The following is a 12,506-nucleotide window of genomic DNA, read 5'->3' on the forward strand; positions in this document are numbered from 1 at the left end:
GCCGTGACAGGGACACTGAATGTGAAAGCCCCAGGGATGTGTGTAAGTGTGCGTCCAGGGTTGTTACTGGTGAGGAAGCCGTCTTTTGGAGCCCGTCTGGGCTCATGGTGTATAAATGTAAGCCTTGTAAACCACAGGAGGCAGACTTGTAACCAGTAACACATTCCCCAAATGAAGAGGCAGGAGGTGTTTATTTAATAACTCTTATGAGTTCTGCTTAACAAGTGGGAACTTGTCACAACAGGACCCACTGAAAGTAGCAGACAACATCTGCTTCTTTGTGTAATATTCTCCGGCTGGTTACATTCTTGCCCTCTAATTCTTTTACAGCTAGTAACTTTTAAAGTTTTCTTTCACTAAACAAATTTACATTTCTGCCTCAGTCATCCCACTTGTGTACCAATGTTCTTTGTCTACCTGTGATTCAGCCTCCCTGACATCCCCATCTGTCTGATTTTAAGTGCTTTTTTCTGGGGGGGGGGTTTGGAGTGTATGCCAGCTCACCCTCTGGAACAGTTCTTTCGATGACGGTGAAGTTGGCAGAGAAGCCTTCCTTTGCAATGGCGCTGTCGGTGTTGATTGTCAGGGCCAGGATGCCTGTGTAAGAGATGATCCTGCCCGGGGTGTTCTGCCCGCAGTACCTTCCGACATGTGGGCCAACTGGAGAGAGAAAAAGAGGGAATAAGTGCAAATATATAATATGTTCCTCGAGTTAGACTTGGTCACACATAGCTTTTAACTAGCCCCTGGAGGTGTGAAACCTGGTGTGTCAATCGACCCAATAAAGAAGAGCGAGAAAAGACTGTTTGTTCGTTTGCCTGCCACAGGGGCAAAAAAAAAGCAAGCGCAACCTGTGGCGTGCGGGGGGGTCATGGTCTCTATTTGCTGGCTGTAAATACCACAAACCTCCTGTACCCACGATTGTTTTCTTAGACCTGAGGCAGACACAGCCGTGGCCCAGCGAGGCCAAACAAGTAAAGACTGGAGCGAGACAATGGGGAAGCATTAAAAGTCGGAAAGCAATAAAAGTGGGAGAGCGATGTGTTCGGCCGGGCAGACTGAGCAGAATGGGAAAACAGGATGGATGAAAGGTTGGAGGTGGAGAAATGCAGGGAGAGTGCGAACGATGGGGGTGATGAGGGAGGGAGAGAGAGAGGGTGAGCGCGGGAGCACAATGACCTTGCCCTGCGTCTCTGATGTGTGCTGTGATCCGTGCGCACTGGTGAGTGTGCGTTCCTGTTGGGGGAGCTGGAGTTTATCTGTGATTAGTAATGCTGTGATCAGCAGCGAGTGACAGTCCTGCCTCCCCGTGGCCTCCTGTCATCCAAAACATGCCACTTCCAGCCCGGCTCCTACATGAAAGGCAAAGGCCAGACTGCTGGGGCTCGGGGGGGGGGGGGGCGGGAGCAATGTGACGGCTCAAATTAATCTTCACAGACCAGGTGCCTGGTGAACAAATGTGCAACTCTACTGTATGTTTGCTTTTGAACCTGAGCTGAAAAAACATCTCCTGGATTATCTGCATGAGTCCCCAGCACTATGATATTTTCAAGAACCTTGCTGCCTTTTCTCCAGCCTTTCCCAGGGAAATGGCTCGCTGAGGTTCCACGACACACCTGTTGAGCGAGGTGCACTTTAAGAATAGGGGTAAGGAGTAGCACAGATCCTCCTCCCCCTGCTGCTTCACAAAGACCTGCGCCTGCCCAAACGTCTCCCACCTCTGCCTCCAGTCTTCCGTGCTAATGCATAATTATCGATCCTGCACGCACCACAGGAACCACCTGGCAGAAGCCGACATGCTGCTTTCCTCCCCTGGCTTATTTTTATACAGGACTGTGGATCACACGTGGCAACACTTGAGTGACGTGACGCTACATCAGTTCAAAATGGCATTTTCCAGTTCCTGCTCTCATCAAAGCTTCCTGTATGCAATGATGAACTGAGACAGATCTGAATCTTAATCATCAAGCAGTGCCGGAAACGTTACTTTTTCTAGACCCCCAGTGTCTTCTGTAAAAATATGTACTAAAAGGTGCTAATAATGTGACATATTCTCAGCTCCCAGAGTCTTTGAGAATCGACTTAATCAACACCAGTCTTGAAAATTAGACATGCGTCACCTCTGGCAGGGAGGAGGGGTTGCACAAATGAGTTGTGGAAATATTTTGTGGAATCAAAGGTCAGCTTGGCAAAAGTTAACATCTACAGACACAGGGGCTCAAAGAAAACTGAGCTTTAAGTAAACTTACTTGAAAAGGCGCCGCGATTTGCGCTTCAACCTTATCACCTCCGACGTGAAAGCAGAGAATACTGATGTGCACTGTGCTGAACGCAACAAGATAAAATTCTTTCAATTTTCTGCCACTGATGGCTAAGAGAAGCTTTCATCTTGTCTGCACCCTGTGTTGGAATAGCCAGGAGAAAAACTGAAAACTTCAAGAGGTGATTTCACTTGCCGAGTTCAAAGCATCATCCCAGAGCAATGGAAGCCTTGCTTTGAACGTTGCTTGCTTGCTCTCGCTCCGTCGCTCACCTGCTGATTTATTTATTTATTTATTTTTAGATAGATGGATTTTAGAACGCCATTTTATGGGGGAATATTTTGATTGTGTGCCTGGATCCACGTGAACGTTGTGGCCTGTGGTAAACCAAGAGCAGCAGACGTCCCACGGAGTGCTGTTTCACTCTAATAAGCACTTCTGGTGAGAAACACAAAGAATCCTGCAAAGGAAATTCTTTTTGGAGCAATTTCCTGCAAGATCAGACTGTGTTCTCCACATGTCAGCACCCTGAAAAGCATCAATTTAAACATTACAGCCTAGATTGGACATTGAACTCCCAAATGTACAGGCACTAGGCATACGGTCTGTGACTGAAAAAGGAAGTATGGGAGGATTGTGACAGGAAGTGTTCAGCATTTGGCAAAGACAAAGCATTCTGTTAGACCACTTCCAAGTATGGTTAAGGTAGTTAGCCTTCTTGCCCAAAGAATGTCATCTTATTGTTTAAAGTTGCTCCTTTCCTTTTGGAAAAACAGTGAGCAGCGAAGCTGAAACTTATCACTCCACTCACCCGCATTCTCACGCTCCCACCACAGGTTAACAGGTTTTCAAGAATAGTTTGAGTTTCACAGTCAGTTTGAGCTTGTCTGACTTGGCCTCCAAATTCTGCAGATCTCAATCCAATCAAGCATCTGTGGGATCTGCTGGACATAAAAGTCAGATCCAATGAGGCCCCACCTCACAACTTACAGGTCTTAAAGGATCTGTTGCTAACATCTTGGTGCAGATACCACAGCACACCTTCAGGGATCTAGTAGAGCCCATGCCTCGATGGGTCAGGGCTGTTTTGGTAGCAAAACGGAGATCAACACAATATTAGGCAGGTGGCCATAATGTTATGCCTGATCTGTGTATATTAAGTGATCTAACGCTGCCCAGCAGGTAGGAGTGATGCCCTAAATTGTTAAATGATGCATTGCTGCAATGCCTCACACTTTCACATTAAATTGTATTCAATTCTCTGTTCTTCCCATTCACTCACCTCCAGGGAACCCATCCCAGATCTCCAGCCGGTCATAGCGGCAGAACACACCAGTAGGGGGTGTTGGGTCGGGCTCCAGCTCAAAGCTCTCGAACTCCAAGATGATTTCCGACATTTTCGGGGCAAAGATCATGAAAGTGCAGTCCAGGTTGTTGGGGTATTTCTCGGGGAACCCAGGTGACTTAATGATGCCGCTGTTGGAGGTGAAGTTCCTGGAACATTCTGGACCTGCAGGAAGGATGACAGGAAAAAGTGAGATGAGAAGTGAGAAGATGAATGGGGGACAAAGGAAGACATTTGAATGACTATTGCTTAAGTGAGTTGCTTAGGTGTTAAAGTAAGTTTTAGAAGCTCAGCCTTCCAGCTGCCCTACTGAGGGGAGGACAGTTTACGGCCCATAGGTGCAAGACCACCTCAGTAGTTCTTGTTTTCACATCTGGATCTCTACATCTGGATGTTCAAAAGCTCAGAGCTTTTGAGCATCACACTCCATCACTGTATGTGTGTTAAAACTGGAGGAACATCTGGGCTGAAAGTGTAAACATTAGTGAAAGGCCTCAATCACCAGAATCGGGGGAATGATGAATAAAGAGCTTGATTTGTTCTGATGTTCTCATGTCTGCAAAACATATGAGAGGTGCTCGAGCAAAATTACAGCGTCAGTGATGGAAGGCAAAGTGAATGACTGCGCATTCATCAACACGCACGCACGCACACCTAAACACACAGTTTTACACCAGGAAAAGTCAAAATATTTATGCACAGCTCCCCGGAGAGCTACCTTTCAGCTGATGAGGAGTATTAACGCATTTCCCATGGCAGACACTTCTCACAAGCACAAAATTATGATTTAAGAATGATTGACATGTGAGTCAAAAAAACAAAAACAAACTGAGACTAGCAGCTGCTTGAAAATGTTTAAATGTATGTGACAGACATTAGGATGCGTTCACTATGCAGACTCAAGCATCAGTCCCAAGTGTTAGAAAGCGCCTGTTTTATACAAACATATACACAGAGATAGAAAATCAGAAAAAAAAAAAACAGAATTACTGTTGTTCGGGGCAATTATTTTGAGCCATTAGTTGTAGAAATGTACCCAGGATAACATCATTTTCATGCCTGTCTGGCAGCTGGCGTGATGGGTGCAGGTGGGGCCAATCGAAACCAAAATTGCAGGGAGTTATCATTAGACAGAGCCACTGTGCCGCAGTCACTGCAGCTTAAATGAATGTGGCAAACTGCATTTTTTTCATCGCCACTCAAGCATCTTGCTGGGCCCCTAATTGAAGACCATCAACCCCACTTGAGCCTGTCCACCGGTGCTTTGAGTGAAGGGACGGAGAGCCACGTTGATTTTCTCCCCTCGTCCCAAGCTGAAAGCCACAGCGAGCCGGCGCTTTGACTCCAAAAAGAGTTGACATTTAGTGCGGCGGCTAAAGTGTGGCTTTCGCGAACAGTGGGCGCCATTAATTTCTCAGCTTCCCCCTTCGTATTTACCCCAGGAAAAATTCGGATTGATTTTTGTTCAGGGAGAGTGCTCCCCGGGATGAGAGGGTTGTTGGATGCTGGAGATTTGCACTTTGCCACATTTGATATTAATGTCACGCAGTTCTGGGGGTGGGGGGGTAAAACTATAGATGCAAGCCAGTTCTTTCTGTGGTGAGTGTTCTAGACAGCTGTAGCATCCAGAGTGCTATTCAGGTCAATGTGTTGAATTTCGTGTGGATATTGGCTCTGAGCTCCACTCTCCATCCATTTCATCAGCTTCTACCATGACCCTTATCTCAGCTCAGCAGTTAACCAGAACAGATTTAAAGTTTGGAAATGGTTCACGCTGAAAAACTGTCGAAATCCAAGCAGTAGGCTGGCAGTCAAAGAGCACAGTACCACTACAAATTTTTGTTAGTAAAACTACAGCTCTTACAGTATCATTTCTACTGGTTTCTGATTATCTCGGCTAAACACTGGTACATGCTTCCCTTATCATTAGAAGACATAGCATACATTTTCACTGCTATGCAGATGACACCCAGCTCTATCTGTCCATGAAGCCAGATAACAAACACCAATTAGTTAAACTGCAGGAATGTCTTAAAGACATAAAGACCTGGATGGCCGCTAACTTTCTGCTTCTTAATTCAGATAAAACTGAGGTTATTGTACTCGGCCCTGAAAAGCTTAGAAATATGGTATCTAACCAGATTCTTACTCTGGATGGCATTACCTTGGCCTCCAGTAACGCTGTGAGGAACCTTGGAGTCATTTTTGACCAGGACATGTCCTTCAATGCACATATTAAACAAATATGTAAGACTGCGTTCTTCCATTTGTGCAACATCTCTAAAGTTAGAAATATCCTGTCTCAGAGTGACGCTGAAAAACTAGTTCATGCATTTATTACTTCCAGGCTGGACTACTGTAATTCATTATTTTCAGGATGTCCAAAAAACTCACTGAAAAGCCTTCAGCTAATCCAAAATGCTGCAGCAAGAGTCCTGACAGGGACTAGAAAGAGAGAGCATATTTCTCCTGTTTTGGCTTCCTGTTAAATCCAGAATTGAATTTAAAATCCTGCTCCTCACATACAAGGTCTTAAATAATCAGGCCCCATCTTATCTTAATGACCTTGTAGTACCATATCACCCTATTAGAGCACTTCGCTCTCGCTCTGCAGGCCTACTTGTTGTTCCTAGAGTATTTAAAAGTAGAATGGGAGGCAGAGCCTTCAGTTTTCAGGCCCCTCTTCTGTGGAACCAGCTTCCAGTTTGGATTCGGGAGACAGACACTATCTCTACTTTCAAGATTAGGCTTAAAACTTTCCTCTTTGCTAAAGCATATAGTTAGGGCTGGACCAGGTGACCCTGAATCCTCCTTTAGTTATGCTGCAATAGACATAGGCTGCCGGGGGATTCCCATGATGCATTGAGTTTTTCCTTTCCAGTCACCTTTCTCACTCACTATGTATTAACAGACCTCTCTGCATTGAATCATATCTGTTATTAACCTCTGTCTCTCTTCCACAGCATGTCTTTATCCTGTCTTCCTTCTCTCACCCCAACCGGTCGCAGCAGATGGCCCCGCCCCTCCCTGAGCCTGGTTCTGCCGGAGGTTTCTTCCTGTTAAAAGGGAGTTTTTCCTTCCCACTGTTGCCAAAGTGCTTGCTCATAGGGGGTCATATGATTGTTGGGTTTTTCTCTGTATCTATGAAGCGCCTTGAGGCGACTTATGTTGTGATTTGGCGCTATATAAATAAAATTGAATTGAATAGTTACCAAGGTCCCCCACACCAGACTTCTCCTCTGAGTGCTAAAAGGCATTAACCAGAGATACTGTCCCCAAACTGAACCAACCTCACCGTCAACATTTCTGTTGCTATGTTCTTTCTGAACTGTCATAACTGAGGCGAAAGCAAGGACAAACCTTCTTATACTGTCAGCTTTTTTGTTCCTGGCTGCATGCAACTCCCTCCAAATGAAAAAAGAGGAGCGAGAGAGACAGAGCACTCTGGTTGCTCCCACCGGTGAGATAATCACCCAACAGATCTCTTTTATCTGCCGTCTCCACATGGGAGGGCTTCTGTCCCCAGCTCCTCTCACTACGCCCAGGATGTTTTGTGCTGATGCGAGCGAGAGGCAAACAGAAAAGCAGTCACGCTTTCCTGTCGCATCGCCCCTACATGCGCTGCGTGTGTCTTGACAAGGAGCTTCAGGAGACAAATATATCCAGCTGTCAACCAAAGGCTAACACCCTGCACCTCAGTTACTCCCTGTCTCTCCCTGTGCTGTTTTACTGCTGCAGTTGTGGGTGTCTCTCCTCGTAGATTTCTTAAAAACAGGAAAGGTTAAAAAACAGGTTTGCAAACATGAAAAAGTGTGACTGAGCAAGCACGCGCAAACTGCAGCTTTTAAACTTAAAGCAGAAGGACGGGACAAAGAAAGGAAGAAGCAACCTTGAGCGCACAGCATTTAGTGGCAGCCTCCAACCAGACACTCCACTGTTTACCGCTGGCAGTAATGACTTCTGTTAACTCTCATTTATATGGAGTCCTTCTCTGGATGGAGGAGTAAACAGATGTCACTGGCAACTTGCTTCCTGAATGATTTGAATTTGTTTAACAGGGCAAGTTGTAGCTGGCAAAACGATATCTAATGGGGATTTGATTTCAATCTTTGCTAGAGTGAGAGATTCATAATGAATGCTAAATAAATGTGGTCTGGACATTAAGGCAGTGGTGCGCCTTTCAACTCTTAAGTCTCCCCTGATTGCTTGTGCTCTGTGTTGCTCTGAGTGCTGAGAGAAAACCGGAGACTGTGCGTTAATCATTAGAACAACCAGGGAACGGGTGTCAAATGTGACAGCCTCTTGCTATTTTCCTGCTGTCCCCCTCTTTTTCTTTCTGCTCCTTTAACACTTCAAACTTTTTTTCTTTGCATCTAATCATCACTGCCCCCCACCAACCCACCCAAGTCAGGGTGGGTTGGCTGGAGCCATAGAAGCTGAAGGTGTTGTTCTTAGGCTGTTAAGTAAATCACCACTGTTTGTGTTCTATGTCGCTCTCCGGCTGATTATTATCCCAGTTCTGCCCCCCTGCGCCATTAATGCTCCCCACCGCCTTCACGCCCGCCCCCACCCCTTCCCATTTTGTTCTCATGCCACACTGACAGAAGGGTTAATTGCCGGTGGAGAATTAACTCCTTCCACACTAAATCAAACATTAACCTGGAGCCTGTGGAGTGTCTGTCATTGAAACAGATGGAAGAGGCAGGTTTGCATTTACCCCCACACACTCACACACACATCCTGAGGCTCTGCACAACTGACGTGGTATTTAGCATGCGCCTATGACATCACCCTGCCTTCCCCACTTACAGGGATGGATGACACTGCACTGATAGGATGGGGGTGGGCTGGGGACACAGTATCCCTCGGGCTCCCCTGAAAGAAATTTGTTGTCTCGAGTTTCCATGAGGGCCTTGCATGTGTGTGTGTGTGCGTGTGTACAATGACAGTGCGTCTCCAGATGTGACCTCTGCCATCAGGCATCAGGGTGTGTCGTCCACAAAAGCCACCCTCCCATTAGGTCCCACTCAGCACACGCACACACCTTCAAAGTGTTTTCACAGGTGTGTGCTCAGAGTAAAAGCAACCACATCTCCATGACATGATAAACAGGGCCTTTGCATGAGAACATATATATTTTAGTGTGGCATGGTAGGCCTCACTCCAGGCTTAGTCATTCTGCCGAGCAATTAGGATGAGCTGTGTGTGTGTGTGCGTGTGTGTGTGTGTGTGTGAGTGGGGTGGGGGCTACCAGTGGCACTATCTCTGCCTGCTCTCCCACTTCAATGGGAGCTCGGCCAGCCTTGGAGCAGCTCTAAGCAAACTGAGGAGCTGCTAAAAGAAAACATATGTTGCGCGTGTGCGCACACGCGTTCACTTAAAGAGGACGGTTCTTTCAGATGACAGGACAAACACGGATCTTCTTCTTACAAAAGCAGCCGGATTTCATTGGTGGGTAATCCAACATCAAGTCATTTTACACTGAGGGGGGGGACGCATTACTGCTTTTCACTCTCATTGTTGCTCGATTTTTGCAAGTCGAGGCCATTGTTTTCCCAGCACATTCTTTTTAATCGACATTTTATTTTTATCTGGGCGTCAAATGCCTCTGTAGAGACGCACAAACACTAGCAGCTTGCTGAACTGCTCCCTTTGGGCCAAACACTCCTCCCTCTCCGACTTATCCCTCTTGTCTATCTCTTTCTTCACCACCATCTAGCTCTTCCCGCCTCTCGCCAGACCTCAGCCAGCAGAGCGAGGCTGCCAATTTGTGGGCTATAAAATAAATAGCCCATGCTAATTAAGATGGTTGGATGGGACTGAGGAGTGGAGAGGGGGTAGAGACTGATGCAGAAGCGGCCATAGAGAGCCTGCAAAACAACCTGTTCTCTACCAATTAGACACTTTGCAGGCATGCCGCTGATGAAAGCCAGGGGTACAGATGCCAGGATTTTTCAAGTGTTTCTGAATTTGTAACTACACAGCTTACAGCTGACGTGAGTGAACCTGCACATATAAACATACTTGTAAAAGTTGGCATATGATCCCAAAGGGGGGCTGTGCATTTGAATATGTTTGCCTTGTGAGCATATTTATCTTGCACACGACCTTTGCTTCTGTTAAACCCAGGATGAAAGGCAGCGGCAGCCCCCAAGGTTGACTTCCAGTGAGCCGGGGCCTATAATCACAGTGATAAACAGCCTGCATTCTTTGCATTTCCCTTCATTGACATGCACGGGCGTGAGTCTCCCGTTTCCCCGTCCGTTATCGGAGCATCTGTGTATCATCATTAACGTTACATGTGTTAGCCAACACAATGTTTTCCCAACTAATGCCGTGCGTGTTGATAAGCTGCGCTAATCAGCTAGCTTTGTATCTCTCTTTCTGCTCGGTCCTCTCTCTCTCACTCTCTCTCACTCCAACAAACAGAGCTGCTAATTGATCTCAGAGCCCATTCTTGGCAGGAGCCAGCACCACAGTAGTCAAAACACAGAGTGAATTCAAAGCTTAACGATGGTCTGGATCCACTAAGAAAGTGATGGCGCACCCACGGTGCTCTTCTCTGCAGGGGGGGATAGCACTGGGTGAAAAATATTCATATGAAAAAGTTCGACCCTGGCCCCGATTTGCTCTCTGTCCACGCTTAGACTCATGTTTCTTGCTAGATTCCCTGTGAGTGTTCAGCAGTTCTTCCCTATCGCCAAAGGGCCCCTAACACGCCTCATTTATAATCAGTCCTGGCTAATAGATGAGACTGGGAAATACCAAGCTAATCGTGGAAAGAATGTAGCAGATTTAACTAGCCTATCAGGGGGGAATGTGTGTGTGCGTGTGGACCGGTTTGCGTATGCCGAGGTGTGTCGCTTTGATCTCGTAAATGGACCCACACTCCACCAGCTGCCCTACTGTGATGGTGACACGCACAAACCCAGACATACAAGCACAAACACACACTCGCTCAGATTAAAAGCAAGGAGGAACCTTGCTGGGCTATTTATCATGTCTCCTGGGGTCACGGGGGGCTGTCCCATAGACTGCTGCTAGGGTTAATTAATAAAAGGAGTCTGTCGCACCTACCTGGCCACTACTCACTCTCTAGATATGCTGTTCTCCTCTGCCTTCTTCCAGTCTAAACAAAGGAAGGCAGCAACCCAACAGGAAATTCTCTTTCTTGCTATGCTTCGGTCTGATAAGACAGACATCCCCTGATAATATTTTTGATTTAACATACTGGGCTCTCACCTAAAATTACCCAGAGGTCCTATTTTTAAGTATTAAGGGAGGAACATGACTAACTGCATACTACTGTGGTGCTGAAAGTGTTTCCTCAGCTAGAGCCCTGCTAAGTGGATTGAAATAATTTTCTCCACAACTAGCACATCAGAGGTTATAATAGCTGGTTCATACCCTTGCTGTGGATTGCCATCTGACAATAAACCAACACTTGAAACAACATTTGTTAAATCAGCGCTTAGAAAATTATGCCCATGCTTATTGTCTAATAATTCACACCAGATGAAAACTGCTACAATTATGGAACATATGGGACTATGATTCATTGGTTTTGAATGAAGCATATTGCTTGCCATATTGCATTTGCATAATTTGATGCTCTAATGCCTTGACTAAATCACAAACAAACCATGAAATTAGATGGAGGGGCTCTTTCTTGCTTCATTATCAGAATTATTCCTCCAGCTATCATAGCGTGTTGCACCGCGTTTGATAGATTTGACAAATTAGGGGACTGGGACAGCGTTCCCTCAACTTAAAGCAAGATGTCAACAATTACTTTAAGGTGTCAGCTCAGACATTTTAAATGTAATACCAATGCAAATAAGAACAAAAGAAAGATCATCACAGAGTAAGCTTGCTCGAAAAAGGAGGAAAACACAACTTTGAATTCCGGGCAACTAAGTTTCCAATGGTTTAGCGAACCACAGCTGATGCAAAAAGTGCTTCAAACTGCAGTTCCAATAATGGCCACTTGAGGTTGTCTTCAAAAAGCGAGCCTCATACATCAGTGATAAAATCTCAAAGGTAAGAGAAGAAATAGGCATGTCAACAGCCAAAAAACATTTTGGATCTCTAATGCAAAGTTTATGATTAACAAGGGTGGACGTTGTTTTTTTTTCTTACCCATCCATTTAAAATGTTTCAGGGCTTAAAGCACTGTATGATTGAGAACATCTGCAGTTCAAGTGACAGGTGTAATAATAATAATGGATTGCATTTTTATATTGTGCTTTTCGGGGCCCTCAAAGCGCTGTACAATTCCACTATTCATTCACTCTCACATTCACACACTGGCGGAGGCAAGCTACAGTTGTAGCCGCAGCTGCCCTGGGGCAGACTGACAGAAGCGAGGCTGCCATATCGTGCCATCGGCCCCTCTAGCCATCACCAGTAGTCGGTAGGTGAAGTGTCTTGCCCAAGGACGCAACGACCGCGACAGTCCGAGTCGGGTCTCGAACCGGCAACCTTCCGGTTACAAGATGAACTGCCAACTCTTTGAGCCACGATCCCGTGGTTATAACAGCAGTGGTTATAACTGCTAGCTGTCTAGTGAGGTATTACCTCAGCTAATTGAAGCCACAGAACGAGGCCCCTTGACAGTTTTTGTGCTGTTAATCGTCTTTTGGAGAATTTTGTGCGCAATTATGTGACAAGTGATATTGCTTATGGTTTCATTATTGTACTAACAAATCGTCCAAGAGGAATTTCAGTGAGTTAAATTCCCAGAAAGGTGCTAACTAAGCTAGCTAATATTTGGTAATAATAACTCACTGAAAAATGGCCCCTTCTGGCTCCAAAAAACAAGCAAACAATACAACTGGTGACATCACAGCAGCTCTGTAAATCTTTAATATACAGTCTGTGTTCAAGAAGAGCTACTAAAT

General features: G+C 45.8%; 1 protein-coding gene across 2 annotated transcripts in view; it reads right to left on the reverse strand.

The window, feature by feature from the left end:
• Positions 1–12,506, reverse strand: part of nrp1a (neuropilin 1a) — a 59,196-nt gene that overhangs the window by 27,034 nt on the left and 19,656 nt on the right. For both annotated transcript variants that reach the window (XM_026179153.1, XM_026179152.1), the window contains exons 4-5: positions 3,544–3,771; positions 505–660 (exon numbers count right to left, since the gene is read on the reverse strand). In XM_026179153.1, coding sequence (XP_026034938.1) covers positions 505–660; positions 3,544–3,771 — 384 coding nt within the window. The remainder of the gene's footprint in view (positions 1–504; positions 661–3,543; positions 3,772–12,506) is intronic.

Source organism: Astatotilapia calliptera, chromosome 9, assembly GCF_900246225.1.
Source record: "Astatotilapia calliptera chromosome 9, fAstCal1.2, whole genome shotgun sequence".
Lineage (NCBI taxonomy): Eukaryota > Metazoa > Chordata > Actinopteri > Cichliformes > Cichlidae > Astatotilapia > Astatotilapia calliptera.